Source organism: Salvelinus fontinalis, chromosome 1 (genome assembly GCF_029448725.1).
Source record: "Salvelinus fontinalis isolate EN_2023a chromosome 1, ASM2944872v1, whole genome shotgun sequence".
Classification (NCBI taxonomy): Eukaryota; Metazoa; Chordata; class Actinopteri; order Salmoniformes; family Salmonidae; genus Salvelinus; species Salvelinus fontinalis.
The window spans coordinates 78,419,034-78,442,218 of NC_074665.1; the positions used below are offsets into that span (position 1 = coordinate 78,419,034).

At 42.0% G+C, this 23,185-nt stretch overlaps 2 protein-coding genes across 5 annotated transcripts in view; both read right to left on the reverse strand.

The window, feature by feature from the left end:
* The window catches only part of LOC129862370 (protein tweety homolog 2-like), a 100,254-nt gene extending 86,087 nt beyond the window's left edge, over positions 1-14,167 (reverse strand). The window contains exon 1 of one of the 3 annotated variants that reach the window (XM_055933948.1): positions 13,502-14,166. In XM_055933948.1, coding sequence (XP_055789923.1) covers positions 13,502-13,630 — 129 coding nt within the window. In that variant the 5' untranslated portion in view covers positions 13,631-14,166. Of the gene's footprint in view, positions 1-13,501 lie in introns of all 3 variants that reach the window. The other 2 variants (XM_055933959.1, XM_055933938.1) reach the window with 2 other exon arrangements.
* Positions 14,168-15,818: 1,651 nt separating this feature from the next.
* LOC129862374 (60S ribosomal protein L38) lies at positions 15,819-19,379 on the reverse strand. 2 transcript variants are annotated; one of them, XM_055933973.1, is made up of 5 exons: positions 19,299-19,379; positions 19,066-19,092; positions 18,304-18,364; positions 17,979-18,101; positions 15,819-15,892 (listed from the first exon to the last, which is right to left on the reverse strand). In XM_055933973.1, the coding sequence occupies exons 2-5, from the start codon at positions 19,066-19,068 to the stop codon at positions 15,867-15,869; spliced, it is 213 nt and encodes a 70-aa protein (XP_055789948.1). In that variant the 5' UTR covers positions 19,069-19,092; positions 19,299-19,379; the 3' UTR covers positions 15,819-15,866. The 2 variants fall into 2 exon arrangements, with proteins under 2 accessions (XP_055789948.1, XP_055789957.1); XM_055933982.1 differs by having other exon boundaries at positions 19,292-19,310.
* Between the last annotated feature and the right edge of the window lie 3,806 nt (positions 19,380-23,185).

Sequence of the window (23,185 nt, forward strand, 5' to 3'; positions counted from 1 at the left end):
CTCCCATTAAAACCGTGTACTGCATGACAGAGTGTTAGACCGTTTCATCAACATGAACGAGAGGATGGCATTGGCGTTTCTTTACAAGGGTAAGTCAACATTTTTTTCTACTTGCACGAACGCTCACGCACACACACACGCAGAAATGAGAACCCTGGACAGCCACATCATATTTAGCTTACATTAAACGGGACTAAATTGTTTAGATGACACTGTATTAGACTAAGCAAAGGTGATTTGATGATGTTGAAATGTTGAAGTTGAAATGGTGCTGGAATGGTGGAGGCAGCTCCTGTTTTCTTTGTGACTTGCGGTAACTGTCAGTGGTTCTAAATCAATAGTTGTTCAGTGGTCCGAAAAAGTCGGGGAAATTAAGTTGCTTGACCATGCTGTAGGTCATGTAACTGTCTGTTACCTGTACATGCAATATGCTTTGTGAACTTCATAGGACAGAGGTTGCTATCCGGTTTTGTGATGAAACAAAGGTGTGGTTGAATTTATCCTGCCACTATGTCTTCTTATTGTCTCAGTCTTCAGGCCTATATATATATATCACGGTCACAGGGGATATGAATTAACAGGTTACAGAGCAAACAACGCAATTATCACAACACATCGGTTGTAATATGGCTTCCCTCGTGATTTTATCCACACACTGCTACTGCCCAGTTCACCATGTCTGCACAGTTCCCTCGAGCCATAGACTGTAAAAAGAAGCCTTGAAAGCACAGCAAAGCTGATACTGTGAGACTTCAAAACCATGACTAGAGAGACTCAACGAATACAGCAAAGAGATGCTGTTTTTATGAGTAAGTTCATGTTTAAGTTGGTATTCAGCCCTCCCAACACTTTGTTGAACACTCAAGCCATAAAATGTGCATTCTCCCTACTCATGCTACAACTAGCACTATAGCTGCAACGAATGAGTATAGCAAAGTGTTTCCATAAGCTTGCGTTGTTATTATTAGTGGCTTGTATCTTTTTTCATGTCAAGGAATATTTCACTTTCTCTGGCAATGGGAGTTAACATGAATTGGTGCATGAGGCAGAAATAATGCAGTGCGACTTAAGTTTCGCCATCAGCTAGATGGCTGTATCCTCTTTTCTCAGCGGAGGGAGGGAGAGAGGAGGGACGGTGAGTCGGGTGAGGCAGTCTCACTGCTGCTTAGACCTCCCCTCAGACTGACCATCAGATGCAGGCCACCAGTCCAGTAAAAATAAAAGAGCAAATTATGCTCACTCAGCTGTGCCTCAAAATTAATACAACAAATGATCTATTAGTTGAATGCATTCAGTTGTGCAACTGACTAGGTATCCCCTTACCCCTTTCATATACAGATGAAGTCGGAAGTTTACATACACCTTAGCCAACTAAATTTAAACTCAGTTTTCACAATTCCTGACATTAAATCCTCGTTAAGATTCCCTGTCTTAGGTCAGTTAGGATCACCACTTTATTTTAAGAATGTGAAATGTCAGAGTAATAGTAGAGAGATCGATTTATTTCAGCTTTTATATCTTTCATCACATTCCCAGTGGGTCAGAAGTTTACATACGTTCAATTAGTATTTGGTAGCATTGCAAATGCATCTTTAAATTGTTTAACTTGGGTCAAACGTTTCAGGTAGCCTTCCACAAGCTTCCCACAATGAGATGGGTGAATTTTGGCCCATTCCTCCTGACAGAGTTGGTGTAACTGAGTCAGGTTTGTAGGCTTCTTTGCTCTCACACACTTTTTCAGTTTTGCCCAAAATTTTCTATAGGATTGAGGTAAGGGCTTTGTGATGACCACTCCAATACCTTGACTTTGTTGTCCTCAAGCCATTTTGCCACAACTTTGGAAGTATGCTTGGAGTCATTGTCCATTTGGAAGATGCATTTGCGACCAAGCTTTAACCACCTGATTGATGTCTTGAGATGTAGCTTCAATATATCCACATCATTTTCCTTCCTCATGATGCCATCTATTTTGTGAAGTGCACCAGTCCCTCCTGCAGCAAAGCACCCCCACAACATGATGCTGCCACCCCCGTGCTTCACGGTTGGGATGGTGTTCTTTGGTTTGCAAGCATCCCCCTTTTTCCTCCAAACATAACAATGGGCATTATGGCCAAACAGTTCTATTTTTGTTTCATCAGACCAGAGGACATGTCTCCAAAAAGTACGATCTTTGTCCCCATGTGCAGTTGCAAACCGTAGCCTGGATTTTTTATGGCGGTTTTGGAGCAGTGGCTTCTTCCTTGCTGAGTGGCCTTTCAGGTTATGTCGTTATAGGACTCGTTTTACTGTGGATACAGCTACTTTTGTACCCGTTTCCTCCAGCATCTTCACAAGGTCCTTTGCTGTTGTTAAGGGATTGATTTGCACTTTTCGCACCAAAGTACGTTCATCTCTAGAAGACAGATTGCATCTCCTTCCTGAGCGGTATGATGGCTGCGTGGTCCCATGGTGTTTATACTTGCGTACTATTGTTTGTACAGATGAACGTGGTACATTCAGGCATTTGGAAATTGCTCCCAAGGATGAACCAGATGTGTGGAGGTTTACAATTTCTTTCTGAGGTCTTGGCTGACTTATTTAGATTTTCCCATGATGTCAAGCAAAGAGGCACTGAATTTGGCCCTGTCCGGGGGTATCATCGGATGGGGCCACAGTGTCTCCTGACCCCTCCTGTCTCAGCCTCCAGTATTTATGCTGCAGTAGTTTATGTGTCAGGGGGCTAGGGTCAGTTGGTTATATCTGGAGTACTTCTCCTGTCTTATCCGGTGTCCTGTGTGAATTTAAGTATGCTCTCTCTAACTCTCTCCTTCTCTCTTTCTTCCTCTCTCTCGGAGGACCTGAGCCCTAGGACCATGTGTCAGGACTACCGGGCATGATGACTCCTTGCTGTCCCCAGTCCATCTGGCCTTGCTGCTGTTCCAGTTTCAGCTGTTCTGCCGGCGGCTATGGAACCCTGACCTGTCCACCGGACGTGCTACCTGTCCCAGACCTGCTGTTTTCAACTCTCTAGAGACCGCAGGAGCGGTAGAGATACTCTTAATGATCGGCTATGAAAAGCCAACTGACATTTACTCCTGATTATTATTTGACCATGCTGGTCATTTATGAACATTTGAACATCTTGGCCATGTTCTGTTATAATCTCCACCCGGCACAGCCAGAAGAGGACTGGCCACCCCTCATAGCCTGGTTCCTCTCTAGGTTTCTTCCTAGGTTTTGGCCTTTCTAGGGAGTTTTTCCTAGCCGCCGTGCTTCTACACCTGCATTGCTTGCTGTTTGGGGTTTTAGGCTGGGTTTCTGTACAGCACTTCGAGATATTAGCTGATGTACGAAGGGCTATATAAAATAAACTTGATTTGAAGGTAGGCCTTGAAATACATCCACAGGTACACCTCCAAATGACACAAATTATGTCAATTAGCCTATCTTCCCTCTCTCTGCTCTCTCCCCATCCCTCTCTCTGCTCTCTCCTCATCCCTCTCTCTGCTATCTTCCAACCCTCTCTTCTCTCTCTCTGCTCTCTCCCCATCCCTGTCTTCCCTCGCTCTACTCTCCCCAATCCCTCTCTCTACTCTCTCCCCATCTCTCTCTCTCTACTCTCCCCATCCCTCTTCCCCCTCCCCTGCATCCCTCTCTTCGTTCTCTCTAATCTCTCCCATCACTCTGCTCTCTCCTATCCCTCTATTCCCCCCCTCTCTCTCTGCCAACGTAATTGTCCGAGGTGGTTTCAACAGGCTTTTCCATTGAGACGTCGCCAAAGATCCATCTGCTGGCCACGGCCTGCTCGCCGTGTCTCCAGCTCTAGCGTAGTAGCGACTACTGAACGGCCCCCTGACTTCACCTATTGCTGCTCATTGGGCCCGATGATCACTCGACCCCAGCCCCGTCCTAAATGCCTTAGATAGCTCGTGTGTCGCACCCTCCACACTTGCAGAGACCTCACCTGGCTTAACTGGTGCCTCCAGGGACACAACCGCTCTCATCGTCACTCAATGCCTAGGTTTACCTCCACTGTACTCACATCCTACCATACCCTTGTCTGTACATTATGCCCTGAATCTATTCTACCATGCCCAGAAATCTGCTCCTTTTATTCTCTGTCCCCAACGCACTAGACGACCAGTTCTTATAGCCTTTAGCCGTACCCTTATCCTACACCTCCTCTGTTCCTCTGGTGATGTAGAGGTTAACCCAGGCCCCATTGCCCCCAGCACCACACCAATTCCCAACGTACTCTCATTTATGGACTTCTGTAACCGTAAAAGCTTTAGTTTCATGCATGTTAACATCAGAAGCCTCCTCCCTAAGTTTGTTTCATTCACTGCTTTAGCACACTCCGCCAACCCTGATGTCCTAGCAGTGTCTGAATCCTGGTTTAAGAAGGCCACACAAATTCTGAAATCTCCATCCCCAACTACATTTTCCGACAAGATAGAACTGCCAAAGGGGGCGGAGTTGCAATCTACTGCAGAGAGAGCATGCAAAGTTCTATAATACTTTCCAGGTCTATGCCCAAACAGTTCGAGCTTATAATTTTAAAAATGAATCTCTCCAGAAATAAGTCTCTCACTTTTGCCTCCTATTATAGACCCCCCTCAGCTCCCAGCTGTTCCCTGGACATCATATGTGAATTGATTGCCTCCCATCTAACTTCAAAGTTCGTTCTGCTAGGTGACCTAAACTGAGATATGCTTAACACCCCAGTCATCCTACAATCTAAATTATATGCCCTCAATCTCACACAAATTATCAAGGAACCTACCAGGTACAACACTAAATCCGTCACCATGGGCACCCTCATAGATATCATCCTGACCAACTTGCCCTCTAAATTAGAGGTCGACCGATTATGATTTTTCAACGCCGATACCGGTTATTGGAGGACCAAAAAAGCCGATACTGATTAATCGGACAATTTTTTAAAATGTATTTGTAATAATGACAATTAGAACAATACTGAATGAACACTTATTTTAACTTAATATAATACATCAATAAAATCAATTTAGCCTCAAATAAATAATGAAACATGTTCAATTTGGTTTAAATAATGCAAAAACAAAGTGTTGGAGAAGAAAGTAAAAGTACAATATGTGCTATGTAAGAAAGCTAACGTTTAAGTTCCTTGCTCAGAACATGAGAACATATGAAAGCTGGTGGTTCCTTTTAACATGAGTCTTCAATATTCAATATTCCCAGGTAGGAAGGTTGTAGTTATTATAGGAATTATTGGACTATTTCTCACTATACGATTTGTATTTCATATACCTTTGACTATTGGATGTTCTTATAGGCACTTTAGTATTGTCAGTGTAAAGGTATAGCTTCCATCCCTCTCCTCGCCGCTACCTGGGCTCGAACCAGGAACACATCGACAACAGCCACCCTCGAAGCAGCGTTACCCATGCAGAGCAAGGGGAACAACTACTCCAAGTCTCAGAGCGAGTGACGTTTGAAACGCTATTAGCGCGCACCCGCTAACTAGCTAGCCATTTCACATCGGTTACACCAGCCTAATCTCAGGAGTTGATAGGCTTGAAGTCATAAACAGCGTAATGCTTAAAGCATTGCGAAGAGCTGCTGGCAAAACGCACGAAAGTGCTGTTTGAATGAATGCTTACGAGCATGCTGGTGCCTACCATCGCTCAGTCAGACTGCTCTATCAAATCATAGATTTAATTATAACATAATAACACACAGAAATATGAGCCATAGGTCATTAATTATTCTTGCAGTGAAATACGGAACCGTTACGTATTTTATCTAATGGGTGGCATCCATAAGTTTAAATATTCCTGTTACATTGCACAACCTTCAATGTTATGTTATAATTACGTAAAATTAGTTCGCAATGAGCCAGGCGGCCCAAACTGTTGCGTATACCCTGACTCTGTGTGCAATTAACGCAAGAGAAGTGACACAATTTCACCTGGTTAATATTGCCTGCTAACCTGGATTTCTTTTAGCTAAATATGCAGGTTTAAAAATATATACTTCTGTGTATTGATTTTAAGAAAGGCATTGATGTTTATGGTTAGGTACACGTTGGAGCAACGACAGTAGTTTTTCGTAAATGCGCACTGCATCGATTATATGCAACGCAGGACACGCTAGATAAACTAGTAATATCATCAACCATGTGTAGTTAACTAGTGATTATGATTGATTGATTGTTTAGCTAGCAACTTACCATGGCTTCTTACTGCATTCTCGTAACAGGCGAGCTCCTCGTGAGGCAGGTGGTTAGAGCGTTGGACTAGTTAACCGTAAGGTTGCCAGATTGAATCCCTGAGCTGATAAGGTAAAAAGGGTCGTTCTGCCCCTGAACAAGGCAGTTAACCCACCGTTCCTAGGCCGTCATTGAAAATAAGAATGTGTTCTTAACTGACTTACCTAGTTAAATAAAGGTGTAAAAAAAAAACCCCGGCAAAATCGGCGTCCAAAATTACCGATTTCCGATTGTTATGAAAACTTGAAATCAGCCCTAATTAATCGGCCATTTCGATTAATCGGTCGACCTCTACTCTAAATAAACCTCTGCTGTCTTCAACCAGGATCTCAGCAATCACTGCCTGCATCCGTAATGTGCCCACGGTCAAACGACCACCCCTCATCACTGTCAAACGCTCCCTAAAACACTTCAGTGAGCAGGCCTTTCTAATCGACTTGGCCCGGGTATCCTGGAAGGATATTGACCTCATCCCGTCAGTAGGAGATGCCTGGTTACTCTTTAAAAGTGCTTTCCTCACCATCTTATATAAGCATGCCTCATTCGCAAAATGTAGAACTAAGAACAGATATAGCCCTTGGTTCACTCCAGACTTGACTGCCCTCGACCAGCTCAAAAACATCCTGTGGCATACTGCATTAGCATTGAACAGCCCCCGCGACATGCAACTTTTCAGGGAAGTCAGGAATCAATATACACAGTCAGTTAGGAAAGCTAAAGTTAGCTTTTTCAAACAGAAATGTGCATCCTGTAGCACTAATTCACAAAATGTTTGGAACACAGTGAAGTCCATGGAGAATAAGAGCACCTCCTCCCAACTGCCTGAGGCTAGGAAACACTGTCAACACCGGTAAATCTACGAGAATCGATAATTTCAATAAGCATTTTTCTATGGCTGGCCATGCTTTCCACCTGGCTACCCCTACCCCGACCAACAGTTCTGCACCCCCCCGCAGAAACTTGCCCAAGCCCCCCCCCCCCCCCCCCCCCCCCCCGCTTCTTCACCAAAAACCAGACAGATGATTTTCTGAAAGAGCAGCAAAATCTGTATCCCTACAAATCAGCTGGACTAGACAGTCTGGACCCTCTCTTTCTAAAACTATCTGCCGAAATTGTTGCGACCCCTATTACTAGCCTGTTCAACCTCTCTTTCATATCGTCTGAGATCCCCAAAGATTGGAAAGCTGCAGCGGTCATGCCCCTCTTCAAAGGGGGAGACACTCTAGACCCAAAATGTTATAGACCTATATCCATCCTGCCCTGCCTTTCTAAAATCTTTGAAAGCCAAGTTAACAAACAGATCACCAACCATTTCGAATCCCACAGTACCTTCTCCACTATGCAATCTGGTTTCCGAGCTGGTCACTGGTGCACCTCAGGCACGCTTTAAGGTCCTAAACGATATAACCGCCATCGATAAAAGACAGTACGGTGCAGCCGTCTTCATCGACCTGGCCAAGACTTTCGACTTGGCCAATCACTGCATTATTATCGGCAGACTCAACGGCCTTGGTTTCTCAAATTACTGCCTCACTTGGTTCACCAACTATTTCTCAGATAGAGTTTAGTGTGTCAAATCGTAGGGGCCTGTTGTCCGGACCTCTGGCAGTCTCTATTGGGGTGCCACAGGGTTCATTTATCGGGCCGACTCTTTTCTCTGTATATATCAATGATTTCGCTCTTGCTGCTGGTGATTCTCTGATCCACCTCTACGCAGACGACACCATTCTGTATACATCTAGCCCTTCTTTGGACACTGTGTTAACAAACCTCCAAACGAGCTGCAATGCCATACAACACTCCTTCCGTGGCCTCCAACTGCTTTTACATGCTAGTAAAACTAAATGCATGCTCTTCAACCGATTGCTGCCCGCACCCGCCCGCCTGACTAGCATCACTACTCTGGACGGTTCTGACTTAGAATATGTGGACAACTACAAATACCTAGGTGTCTGGTTAGACTGTAAACTCTCCTTCCAGACTCACATTAACCTGTCTGGCTCTGGCGTTCCGCTAGCGGAACTCCTCCCACATTCCACTGAAAAGGCAGAGCGCGAAATTCAAAAGATATTTTTTTGAAATATTTAACTTTCACACATTAACAAGTCCAATACAGCAAATGAAAGATACACATCTTGTGAATCCAGTCAACATGTCCGATTTTTAAAATGTTTTACAGCGAAAACATCACATATATTTATGTTAGCTCACCACCAAATACAAAAAAGGACAGACATTTTTCACAGCACAGGTAGCATGCACAAAGCCAACCTAACTAACCAAGAACCAACCAAACTAACCAAGAAACAACTTCATCAGATGACAGTCTTATAACATGTTATACAATAAATCTATGTTTTGTTCGAAAAATGTGCATATTTGAGGTATAAATCAGTTTTACATTGCAGCTACAATCACAGCTACCATCAGAAATAGAACCGAAGCAGCCAGAGTAATTACAGACACCAACGTCAAATACCTAAATACTCATCATAAAACATTTCTGAAAAATCGATGGTGTACAGCAAATTAAAGACAAACATCAACATTTCCGATGTTTTAAGTGTTTTACAGCGAAAACACAATATAGCATTATATTAGCTTACTACAATAGCCTACCACACTACCGCATTCATTCATCGAGGCACGTTAGCGATAGCAATAGGCACGTTAGCGATAGCGAATAAACCAGCAAGATATATAATTTTTGACTAACCTTGATGAGCTTCATCAGATGACAGTCCTATAACATCAGGTTATACATACACTTATGTTTTGTTCGAAAATGTGCATATTTAGAGCTGAAATCAGTGGTTATACATTGTGCTAACGTAGCATATTGTTCCCACAACGTCCGGATATTTTTCTGACACTTTTTCTGACACACATATTCTGACCAAATAACTATTCATAAACATAACTAAAAAATACATGTTGTATAGGAAATGATAGATACACTAGTTCTTAATGCAATCGCCGTGTTAGAATTCTAAAAATAACTTCATTACGATATGCAGTTTACGTTATGGCGAGAGCGTGCCCAAAACCTGGCCGCAAACTACTAGTTCACATGTACGACAGATATATGAAATAACATCATAAAATGGGTCCTACTTTTGCTGATCTTCCATCAGAATGTTGTACAAGGGGTCCTTTGTCCAGAACAATCGTTGTTTGGATTTAGAACGGCCTTTTTCCCTCTCGATTTAGCAAGCACACTTGCCAAGTGGCGCGAATCTCTCCATCGTCAACAAACTCAGAGAACGGAACACGGCAAAACTCCCGAAAAAAATTCAACAATCTGATTAAACTATATTGAAAAAACATACTTTACGATGATATTGTCACATGTATCAAATATTTTTTTTTATTTTTTTTTATTTTACCGTTATTTTACCAGGTATGTTGACTGAGAACACGTTCTCATTTGCAGCAACGACCTGGGGAATAGTTACAGGGGAGAGGACGGGGATGAATGAGCCAATTGTAAACTGGGGATTATTAGGTGACCATGATGGTTTGAGGGCCAGATTGGGAATTTAGCCAGGACACCGGAGTTAACACCCCTAATAAAATAAAATCAAAGCCGGAGATATTAGTCGTCCATAACGACAGCTTATCAGAAGGCAAATCCAGGTCCCTTCACGCGCTCTCCAGAAAACAGAAAACTGGTGACACGTCATGCCGAGAGCTATTATTCGACACCAGATCAAGTTACACACTCCATTTCTTCTCTCACTGCCTGTCGACATCTAGTGGAAGACGTATGAAGTGCATCTAAACTAATAAATATCAAGGACTTTAATAGGCAGGCCCTAGAACAGTGCATCGATTTCAGATTTTCCACTTCCTGTCAGGAAGTTTGCTGCAAAAAGAGTTCTGTTTTACTCACAGATATAATTCAAACAGTTTTAGAAACTAGAGAGTGTTTTCTATCCAATAGTAATAATAATATGCATATTGTACGAGCAAGAATTGAGTAGGAGGCCGTTTAAATTGGGCACGATTTTCCCCCAAAGTGAAAACAGCGCCCTCTGTCCTCAAGAGGTTTTAAGCATATACAATCCAAAATTAAATCTAAAATCGGCTACCTATTTCGCAACAAAGCCTCCTTCACTCATGCTGCCAAACATACCCTCGTAAAACTGACTATCCTACCAATCCTCGACTTCGGCAATGTCATTTACAAAATAGCCTCCAACACTCTACTCAGCAAATTGGATGCAGTCTATCACAGTGCCATCCGTTTTGTCACCGAAGCACCATATACTACCCACCACTGTGACCTGTATGCTCTCGATGGCCTGCCCTCGCTACATATTCGTCGCCAGACCCACTGGCTCGAAGTCATCTATAAGTCTTTGCTAGGTAAAGCCTCGCCTTATCTCAGCTCACTGGTCACCATAGCAACACCCACCCATAGCACACGCTCCAGCAGGTATATTTCACTGGTCATCCCCAAAGCCAACACCTACTTTGACCGCCTTTCCTTCCAGTTTTCTGCTGCCTATGACTGGAAGGAATTGCAAAAATCAATGAAGCTGGAGACTTATATCTCCCTTTAACTTTAAGCATCAGCTGTCAGAGCAGCTTACCGATCACTGTACTTGTACACAGCCCATCTGTAAATAGCACACCCAACTACCTCATCCCCATATTATTATATTATTACTTACCCTCTTGCACCCCAGTATCTCTACTTCCGCATTTATTTATTTTTATTTTACCCCCTTTTCTCCCCAATTTCGTGGTATCCAATTGTTAGCAATTACTATCTTGTCTCATCGCTACAACTCCCGTACGGGCCCGGGAAAGACGAAGATCGAAAGCCATGCGTCCTCCGAAACACAACCCAACCAAGCCGCACTGCTTCTTAACACAGCGCGCCTCCAGCCGCACCAATGTGTCGGAGGAAACACCGTGCACCTGGCTCCCTTGGTTAGCGCGAACTGCGCCCGGCCCGAAACAGGAGTCGCTGGTGCGCGATGAGACAAGGATATCCCTACCGGCCTAACCCGGACGACGCTAGGCCAATTGTGCGCCGCCCCACGGACTTCCCGGTCGCGGCCGGCTGCGACAGAGCCTGGGCGCGAACTCAGAGTCTCTGGTGGCGCCGCTAGCGCTGCGATGCAGTGCCCTAGACCACTGCGCCACTACTTTCACATTTCATCATTATCTGCACATCTATCACTCCAGTGTTAACTTCTTTAAGCTAGGGGCGTTTAAATAACGTTCCCATGGTAAATGGACTATTTCTCAGGTCCAGATCGTAGAATATGCATATAATTTACAGATTAGGATAGAAAACACTCCAAAGTTTCCAAACCTGTCAAAATATTGTCTGTGAGTATAACAAAACTGATTTTGCAGGCGAAAACCTGAGGAAATCCAACCCGGAAGCGCATTTAAAAAAATATATTTCTAATCCCTGTTTCATTGCCTGCCCCTCTTCCATTTAAAGGGGTATCAACCAGGTTCCTTTTCCAATGGCTTCCTCAGGCTGTGACCAGGCTTTAGACATAGTTTCAGGCTTATATTTTGAAAAATTTGCGAGATTTTTCAAAACGAGTCAGGTGTCCTTTAATTAGTTCCTGCGCGCGAGAGGGGTAGCTCGACATTTTCTTTCTCTCTTTTATTGAATAGGTTACCGTCCGGTTGAAATATTATCGATTATGTATGTTAAAAACAACCTGAGGATTGATTATAAAAAACGTTTGACATGTTTCTACGAACATTACGGATACTTTTTGGAATTTTCGACTGCCTTTCAGGAAAGAGGCTGTGGTTTTCTGAACATAACGCACAACCCAAATGGCGTTTTTTAGTTATAAAACTAATATTTATCGAACAAAAAGAACATTTATTGTGTAACTGGGAGTCTCTTGAGTACAAACATCCGAAGATTATCAAAGGTAAGCGATTAATTTTATTGCTTTCTGACTTTTGTGACCAAGCTAATTTAAGGCTAACTGTTCTAAGCATTGATTGATACACTCTCAAACGATTGGATTGCTTTCGCTGTAAAGCATATTTTCAAAATCTGACACGATAGGTGGATTAACAACAAGCTAAACTGTGTTTTGGTATATTTCACTTGTGATTGCATGATTATAAATATTGTTTGTATTATTTTTGAATCTGTTACTTTTTGGAATTTTCTTCTGCCTTTCAGGACCAGAACGAGCATGTGGTTTTCTGACCATAACGCGCAACCCAAATAGCGTTTTTTGTTATAAAACTAATATTTATCGAACAAAAAGAACATTTATTGTGTAACTGGGAGTCTCGTGAGTGCAAACATCCGAAGATTATCAAAGGTAAGCGATTAATTTTATTGCTTTTCTGACTTTCGTGACCAAGCTAATTTAAGGCTAGCTGTTCTAGCATTGATTGATACACTCACAAACGCTTGGATTGCTTTCACTGTAAAGCATATTTTCAAAATCTGACACGATAGGTGGATTAACAACAAGCTAAACTGTGTTTTGGTATATTTCACTTGTGATTCCATGATTATAAATATTTGTAGTATTATTTTTGAATTTGGCGCTCTGCAATTCAGTGGTTGTTTAGGAAAATGATCCCGTAATCGGGATCCTTGCGCCAAGAAGTTAAATTGCTAAATTGTAATTATTTCGCTTCCATGGCCTATTTACGCACTGTACATATACTTTTTCTATTGTGTTGTTGACTGTACGTTTGTTTATCCCATGTGTAACTCTGTGTTGTTGTTTTTGTCACACTGCTTTGCTTTATCTTGGCCAGGCCGCAGTTGTAAATGAGAACTTGTCCTCAACTGGCCTGCCTGGTTAAATAAAGGTTAAATATTTTATTTTTTAAAGATACAAAATATCCCTTTCTCTTCCATCGGGATTAACAAATTAATCAATTTCTTAATCTGAGAATTTCTGCCAACAGCAGAAGTATGGTTGGCCTACACAGGACAGACTACAATGCAATGTTAAGGCTACTTGCAACATTACATTTCATCTTTGATATTTACAAACAAGATAATGTCCTTTCTGGGGTACACTATCTCTCAGATGACTATTCACAAATGTCTAGCATCTTGCTGAAAAAGTGGGAACCACCAGCATGTTATGGTTTAATCCCAAATGGCATCCTACCATTACTTTTATAGGGCACTGCGTTTGACCAGAGCTCTGAAGGCCATGGTCAAAAATTGTGCAATATATTGGGATTAAGGTTGGTGCCAATTGGGATGGAGATTATGAGACCCGCGTGGGCCTAATCTCGGTGTCTACCACGAACCTGCTGGTAGTTCTGATCCTGGGGAGTGAACGTGTTGTCGATGGGCTGGAAGTTCAAGTTGACATGAGGGAAATTGTGTAGCCAATATGTCCACCAAGGTGCCATATAATCCTCCCGTATTGAAGACATCCTGGCCCGAGTTTAATTATCCAAGATCTAGTAGTCTTCTTTAGTAAACGGACAGCTCCGTCCCGTCTTCTGTAACAAAGCTATAAACTGTAATGAAAAAGCATGCTGGATAATGTAAACTCGTTCACACGCACAGTAGACAAAAGATGCAGGGAGATCGTTAAAGGAAAGCATCCCAAAATTATCCGTGAAAAAGAAAATTAGCACACCGTGCCTGGTGAGCCCGTTTCAACCACAGCCATCCTACCGCTACCGTCTGCTGGTCCAGTCATTCCAAGGGCCAGCCGTCCCTACACTGGAGCGCGTAGGAATAAGAGTCGCTGGAGACAAAGCGAAAGAGCGCAGAACCTGAAAGCAGGAACACGAATAGTAATGAAAAAAATGTAATTGGGAAAAGTAAGGCTTGGCACGTGGTAAATGGAGACTCAAGTTTATGAAAAAAATATAGGTATAGGCCAAATAATTATCAAATGTCCGCGAAAGCAACATCGATATCTGGGTAGCTCCCATTGAGTTTGCAACACTCCCATCTAGTGTAAATAAACTCACATGCAGAATCTGTCAAAGTTTACCAACGTCCTATGGAAATAACACACAACTGATATAATTACCGTAGTTATACGGCGCAGTTTGAGGATTTGGCCTGGTCTTTTTCCAGTCTGCACACAGCTGCTGGACAATGACCCAGTGTTGACAGGGAACTGAAGAATGGGTTCTAACTTTCTATCCCGAAACCTTACAATATTTTAAATAACAAAATGGCATCCTATTCCTTATAGTCTACTAATTTGATTTAAGACCCATAAATCTCTGGTCTAAGTAGTGCAGTATATAGAATAGTGTGCCATTTGAGACGCAAACCTTTATGTATCCTAGCATATCAGTGGGGAAGTGGTCTGTCTAGTTTGTAGTAGACAGTAGCCAATGCTATGATCATTCCAACAAATAAAGCAAAACACGAAATAACATTTGAGCATGCTGTAACAAACAAGGCGAAGTCTCAGCCTTCAGAACATTCTGTATGAAGTGGATGAGTCTCATGAGGCTGATTCTGACTATGCAGTAGTCTGACATGGAGAACTTTAGCCCTACACCTGCATGTCAATGGTACTGCCCTTAGGCCTACTTGAGTTCATAGCCAATTGATCAGATTGCTGTCACAACAACTTACTGTGCAGGCTTCAGCTAACCATGCCAAAAGAAACGAGACTGCCCATCTACACCTTTCAATTAGTCATAATTAGCATGTAGCCACTTTTTTTATATATATATATATATACCCTAACCATCAGATTGATCACTAAGTCTATATACATAATTCTTGTCCCAAATCCATGAAATGGCAGTGTGGGTAAAGTAATAGTACTGCATCTGTAATAATGGCATGTTCTTCATCTAGTCCCTTCCAGAAGCATATTTGCATTTAAATCCACCAGTCCATGAAGTAAGCGCAGGGCGATAAGTGATTGGATGTGTGTAAGTAATGTTACATTAGTAGTCTCCACCCATTTTTTTTTTTTTTTTTTTTAGATGTGGTTACATCATTTGAGTATTTATTGGAAGAGAGCATGTGTAGTAACTGGTTAGACTCCACTACAGATAACTTGTCAAATTTGTTTAGGGCCAGTTTCCAAGGTCAATGAGTAAGCCTAGTCCTGGACTAAGAGCACCCTCAATGGTGAATCTTCAAAAACAGCAGCCGTCTCTTCGTCACATCATTAAACACCCGATTAGACATCTCAACAGGTGATCCATGCAAGTCATGACAGCACCAGTGGGGGTGGGCCTTCCCTCGTGTTCTCTAGTGCTCCTCAAGCAAGGGGGAGGCCGATGACATCACAACTTCCAATCAAACCAACTCTTGAATGCCCAACTCCTTAAAGTTTGCAGTTGTCTAAAAAACACTAATACAAAACATTTGTTTTACCCTTTAGTGTACTTCATCGTATTTATACCTGGGATATCACTGCAATAGGACAGGTACAACAACAACAAAAAAATCATTGGAGGAAGTCCTTAAATCTGAGGACCAGGTTTAATCGGTCTGGGAAACCAGCTCTTAGATAATCCAGTCACTTCATTTGGCAGACATTCGTTTTTGCCTTCTTCCAAAATAGAGCCACTAAGCATGTCACACATGAATATACATAATTTACTGTAGTGGAACATAACAGGCATGACAAAGACAAATGGTTTTCCTCTTTTATTACAATTTACTGTACACGAAGATAGTCCTCTACTTGAGCTCCTTCACAGCCAGACCTGAAAAGAGATGAGCTGGTTAGAAACTACATTACATGAATCATGCTCATTCACAAAACATGCTTTGAGTGACCAAGCTACAAACTTGATAGACTTGACATTATTAGAATTGCTACTGGCAGTAGGAAAACAAGCGAAAGTTCGCTTGTTCAAATCGCTGAGCAGATTTTGGGAAACATCTGTTGATATGTCCTTGAGCAAGGCACTTAACCATAACTGCTCTGGATAAAAGCATATTACACTTGGGGGTTCAGGAAAGAGTAGAAATACATTTCAAAAAGGGAACTGCAACATTTTAGCGACATGAAATCGTATTCAAATCTGTTCATATACACCCCCAGGAAGAACGACACTTTAAAACATTTTCTGACAAGCGACCACTTAGATATGATCAAGTTAATAAATTCTCAAAAAGTTTGGGAATAACATATACTAAGGCATTAGCAAAAATTCTATAGCAACATAGAATGGGAAAGCAGCAATGTTTTTGAACAATGAATAGATACTGCAGTAAATAGGAACAGTCTACGCAGACCAGTGTGCCATGGCCAATCAGAGCTACAGTAGGCCTTCATGAAAACAAGACATTTGCCAGACCTGCTATCATTCACTTTGCACTGGACTGTATGTTTGCTAGCAGTTATTTACTTTATTTTTATTTACTTTATTTTTATTTACATTTTTGCACACCAGTATTTCCACATCATCTGCACATCTATCACACCAGTGTTAATTTGCTAAATTGTAATAACTTTGCTACTGTGGTCTATTTATTGCCTTACCTCCTCATGCCATTTGTACACACTGTATGTACCTTTTTCTATTGTGTTATTGACTGTACGTTTGTTTATTCCATGTGTAACTGTGTTGTTTGTGTCGCACTGCTTTGCTTTATCTTGGCCAGGTCGCAGTTGTAAATGAGAACTTGTTTCAACTGGCCTACCTGGTTAAATAAAGGTGAAAATAATAAATAAATAAACAACCTAAGAACAATACGTTTTGGACTACCAAGAAAAGTATTGTTGAGTTCTATTAAATCATGCATTGAACTGCAACTACCTATTCTGCCAACAATTCCTTAGTGTACGTCATGGAATGTTGAGTCAAATATAACCTATTTTTATAACCTCTTATAGAGTTGTTTTTTTTATAGCATAAACTTGGAATTTTATATTTTTAACTGATATGATTGTCTTTTTCATCTCTTCCAAAATAGTTAAAACGCTGTCAGTTTCACTAAAATCGTCAGCGGCAATGGAAGCAAGCAGCGTTTATCTATCAGATATTTTTTTTGGGGGGGGCCAACAATATTCCCAGACAGCTCAAAGCATTAAGGAATATACATCCATGCACCGGTGGAACTCAATTTCTGATGAAGTTGAAACTAAGCATTTGGTCTATCCTTACTCTCCTAGCAAGTGTGCAAATGCACCAAACATGTGGTGTTTGGACAACTTGCATAGTAATAGATAAGATTACTTCATCACGTTCAATTTGTAACCACTCTGCACTGACAAAATAACATCTTTATAAACTGGACATTGTCACCAGACTACAGGATTAAAGGTCTTGAGAGATGGTCCTATAAAACAGATTTCAGACTCCTTGTGCCAATTTTTTATTTTTTATTTCACCTTTATTTAACCAGGTAGGCTAGTTGAGAACAAGTTCTCATTTGCAACTGCGACCTGGCCAAGATAAAGCATAGCAGTGTGAACAGACAACACAGAGTTACACATGGAGTAAACAATAAACAAGTCAATAACATGGTAGAAAAAAAAGAGAATCTATATACAATGTGTGCAAAAGGCATGAGGTAGGCAATAAATCGAATAATTACAATTTAGCAGATTAACACTGGAGTGATAAATCAGATGATCATGTGCAAGAAGAGATACTGGTGTGCAAAAGAGCAGAAAAGTAAATAAATAAAAGCAGTATGGGGGGTGAGGTAGGTAAATTGGGTGGGTAGTTTACAGATGGACTATGTACAGCTGCAGCGATCGGTTAGCTGCTCGGATAGCAGATGTGCCAATTACCAACCACAACATGCCACATTCCATGTGATGAAAGTTGAGCATCTTACCTGGGGGCAGTGACTGTTTCAGCTTCTCTGCCTTCTCCTTGTCTGTGATGACGAGGGTGTACAGGTACCGGCTGCAACGCACCTTGAACTTGACATTGTCCTTGTTCTTCTTGATCTTTACGGCTGTGGGATAATAAACAAGAAGCAATCTGAACATTCAACACTATGGTTCGTAGTCAGCGTTCCCAGACAAAATCCTATGTGGGTGCAGAAATGATAAAGACAAACGTTAACAAACTCCACATTTTGAGTGTACTGACTAGTGCACAATACCTGATTCAATTGTCAGATGAGCAGAGCATGTGGGCAACAATGTAATACTTACACTTGGCATCCTTCCTCCTTGCTGTAAGCAGGAAATCTTTTATTTCTTCTATTTTTCGTGGCTGAAATACAACAGGTAAATAATATGTACAATGTTCTGCAACAACCACACAACTACAGGGGTTACTCAACGCAAAAACCTTAGCTAACATGGCATGACAGTCTCATTGCTGACATAGCTTGTTATTATTCTCTCTTGGCTAGATGGCTAACTAAATGAAAGTAATCTGCGGATTGTCAGTGGACCGGTGGAACTAAAGATTCTGGTTATATCAGAACTTAGTACTAGGTCCACCTTTATTCTGGCAAGCGTGTAAATGCATCACAAGCACGAGACAGCATGTGATGGTTGGACAACTTGCTAAGACATGCTGGTTAGCCAGGTTAACATTGGCTAGCTAACGTTAGCTCGTTACAACTCACGATGACAGTTGTAGCTGCCTTTCACTGTAACTATCACTACTCGACTCGTTGGCATTTCAGTTACTAACGAAATAGCTACACAACATCAGTTTAAGTTAGCTAGCAAGTCGTGTACTGGCGGTAGCCAACCACGGCAACTTTACTAGGTCGCACCGGAATTGGCCTGTACTAACTAGTAGCCTACTCGGCTAGATAATGCTGGCTAACTAGTTACACAGGTGTCAACCAGGCAAACAGATAGCAACGGTCGCAACGAAATAGCTAACAGTAAGCTTACTAAACAACAGTCTGCCATGAACAGTTAGCCATGTAATTAAAATTCTAAGAAAATGGTCCTCACCATCTTGCCGTGTCAGCGGACTGAAGCCTGAAAGACCGTAGAAAGGTAAGGGTCAGAATGCAGATAATTTCAGTAGAACAAGCAAAGCAAAACTAATACTAGGTTTATTATATGGTTAAAATTTTGTAAGGTCATTCTTTAATAATTTTGGTGGCATATTATGCAGTTAAATGAAGGATGGAGGATGATTATAAATGTGATATTGACTGTATGGAAAAAAACATACAACTTACACAGCCTGCAAGCGAGGGGACGAAGAGGACGGAACTTCCGCTGACGTAAAATTTATAGTTCAAGCTACGGCATACCACGGAGGACAAATGTAAGACGAACGACTTTCTCTTCACTCATTTATCCTTACTTAAACATGTACTTTTTATTTTCCCAGAAACAATAACCAATTTGCAAACTCCTGATCCAACATGGCGTAGCAGTGCAGACGTGTTTGTCGTTGTCCCGTGTACATTTAGTTTTTTCGTCTTTTTTTTGTATATATTTCAATCTCTTTTTCCATTTTAAAATTAAATATACCTTTCGGCAACCAGTCTCACCCAATGTGATACGGATCTGCTATTTTTTAGACCTTATAGCTAGAACCTACATCAGATGCTAACCAGCTGATTAGCTACTAGCTATTTAGTCATATATTTTTTTCTTCTATTTAGTCATTGTTAACCACTGCTAGCTGCCTTTACCTTTAGCTCAGACACCAGCCGCTTTTAGCTTGGATAAATCTATTTCCCCCCCCCACACCAACGCGATCATGACACGCAGGTTAAAATATCAAAACAAACTCTGAACCAATGACATTAATTTGGGGACAGGTCGAAAAGCATTAAAATGTATGGGAATTTAGCTAGTTAGCTTGCACTTGCTAGCTAACGTTAATTTGTCCTATTTAGCTAGCTTGCTGTTGCTAGCTAATTTGTCCTGGGATATAAACATTGAGTTGTTATTTTACCTGAAATGCACAAGGATCCCTACTCCGACAATTAATCCACACATAAAATGGCCAACCGAATCGTTTCTAGTCATCTCTCCTCCTTCCAGGCTTTTTAATCGTTTAAAATATGGTGATCGCATCTAAACTTTCATAGTATTACCATGACTACCGGCAAAACAGTTCGTCTTTCTATCACCCACGTGGGTATAACCAATGAGGAGATGGCACGGGTACCTGCTAAGTTTGTTTTACTCACTGCTTTAGCACACTCCGCCAACCCTGATGTCCTTGCCGTGTCTGAATCCTAGTTTAGGAAGGCCACCAAATATTCTGAGATTTCCATCCCCAACTACAACATTTTCCGTCAAGATAGAACTGCCAAAGGGGGAGGAGTTGCAATCTATTGCAGAGAGAGCATGCAAAGTTCTGTCATACTTTGCAGGTCTATGCCCAAACAGTTCGAGCTTCTAATTTAAAAAATGTATCTCTCCAGAAATAAGTCTCTCACTTTTGTCTCCTGTTATATACCCCCCACCCCCCCCCCCCCCTCAGCTCCCAGCTGTGCCCTGGACACTATATGTGAATTGATTGCCCCCCATCTAACTTCAGAGTTCGTTCTGCTAGGTGACCTAAACTGGGATATGCTTAACACCCCGGCCGTCCTACAGTCTATTCTATGCTAGATACCCTCAATCTCACACTAATTATCAAGGATCCCACCAGGTACAACCCTAAATCCAAAAACATGGGCAAAGTCCATGGAGAATAAGAGCACCTCCTCCCAGCTGCCCACTGCACTGAGGCTAGGAAACACTGTCACCACCGATAAATCCACGATAATCAAGAATTTCAATAAGCATTTCTCTATGTGGCTGGCCATGATTTCCTCCTGGCTACCCCAACCCCTGCCAGCAGCTCAGCACCCACCGCAGCTACTTGCCAAAGCCTCCCCAGCTTCTCCTTCACCCAAATCCAGATAGCAGATGTTCTGAAAGAGCTGCAAAACCTGGACCTGTACAAATCAGCTGGGCTAGACAATCTGGACCCTCTCTTTGTAAAATGAGCCGATGCCATTGTTGCAACCTCTATTACTAGTCTGTTCAACAACTCTTTCGTATCGTCCGAGATTCCTAAAGATTGGAAAGCTGCCGCGGTCATCCCCCTCTTCAAAGGGGGTGACACTCTAGACCCAAACTGTTACAGACCTATATCCACCCTGCCCTGCCTTTCCAAAGTCTTCGGAAGCCAAGTTAATAAACAGATCACTGACCATTTCGAATCCCACCGTACCTTCTCCGCTGTGCAATCCGGTTTCTGAGTTGGTCACGGGTGCACTTCAGCCACGCTCAAGGTCCTAAACGATATCATAACCGCCATGGATAAAAGACAGTACTGTGCAGCCGTCTTCATCGACCTGGCCAAGGCTTTCGACTTGGCCAATCACCGTATTCTTATCGGCAGACTCAACAGCCTTGGTTTCTCATATGACTGCCTCGCCTGGTTCACCAACTACTTCTCAGATAGACTTCAGTGTGTCAAATCGGAAGGGCCTGTTGTCCGGACCTCTGGCAGTCTCTATGGGGGTACCACAGGGTTAAATTCTTGGGTCAACTCTCTTCTCTGTATTTCTCAATGATGTCGCTTTTGCTGCGGGTGATTCCTTGATCCACCTCTACGCAGACGACACCATTCTGTATACATTTGGCCTTCTTTGGATACCGTGTTAACAAACCTCCAAACGAGCTTCAATGCCAAACAACACTCCTTCCGTGGCCTCCAACTGCTCTTAAATGCAAGTAAAACTAAATGCATGCTCTTCAACCGATCGCTGCCTGCACCTACCCGCCCGACTAGCATCACTACTCTGGACGGTTCTGACTTAGAATATGTGGACAACTACAAATACCTAGGTGTCTGGCTAGACTGTAAACTCTCCTTCCAGACTCATATTAAGCATCTCCAATCCAAAGTTAAATCTAGAATCGGCTTCCTATTTCGCAACAAAGCCTTCTTCACTCACGCTGTCAAACATACTCTCGTAAAACTGACTATCCTTCCGATCCTCGTCTTCGGCGATGTCATTTACAAAATAGCCTCCAACACTCTACTCAGCAAACTGGATTCAGTCTATCACAGTGCCATCCGTTTTGTCACCAAAGCCCCATATACCACCCACCACTGCGACCTGTATGCTCTCGTCAGATGGCCCTCGCTACATATTCGTCGTCAGACCCACATCATCTATAAGTCTTTGCTAGGTAAAGCCCCGTCTTATCTCAGCTCACTGGTCACCATAACAACACCCACCCGTAGCACGTGCTCCAGCAGGTATATTTCACTGGTCATCCCCAAAGCCAAAGCCTTTCCTTCCAGTTCTCTGCTGCCAATGACTGGAACGAATTGCAAAAATCACTGAAGCTGGAGACTTATATCTCCCTCTCTAACTTTAAGCATCAGCTGTTAAAGCAGCTTACCGATCACTGCACCTGTACACATCCCATCTGTAAATAGCACACCCGACTACCTCATCCACATATTATTACTTACCCTCTTGCTTTTTTGCACCCCAGTATCTCTACTAGCACATCATCATCTGCACATATATCACTCCAGTATTAATGCTAAATTGTAATTCTTTTGCCTCTATGCCCTATGTATTGCCTACCTCCCTACTCTTCTACATTTGCACACACTGTACATAGATCTTTATTTATTTTCTTGTGTTATTGACTGTACGTTTGTTTATGTGTAACTCTGTGTTGTTGTTTTTGTCACACTGCTTTGCTTTATCTTGGCCAGGTCACAGTTGTAAATGAGAACTTGTTCTCAACTGGCCTACCTGGTTAAATAAAGGTTAAATAAATAAATATAGTAAGCCTATAGCACAAATGCAGGACGTTTATTGCATATTACATTTTGAAATTCTTGCCATGCTTGACTACGTTGAATACACTAATCATTTGAATGATTTAAGAGTGCAATTATCTTTTATCTTTCTATTATTTCAAGTGTCAAAACAGATAATTCACTGGTTTGCAGCAAAAATGCATCATCCTTCGGTTAGCTTCATTCAACGGTAGACACTCCATATGGCTATTGGAAAATATCTCATTTTTCTCTCACTATCTTCCTAGTTTGAGATGATGGTGAAATTAATCAGAAGTTTTAGTTTAGCAA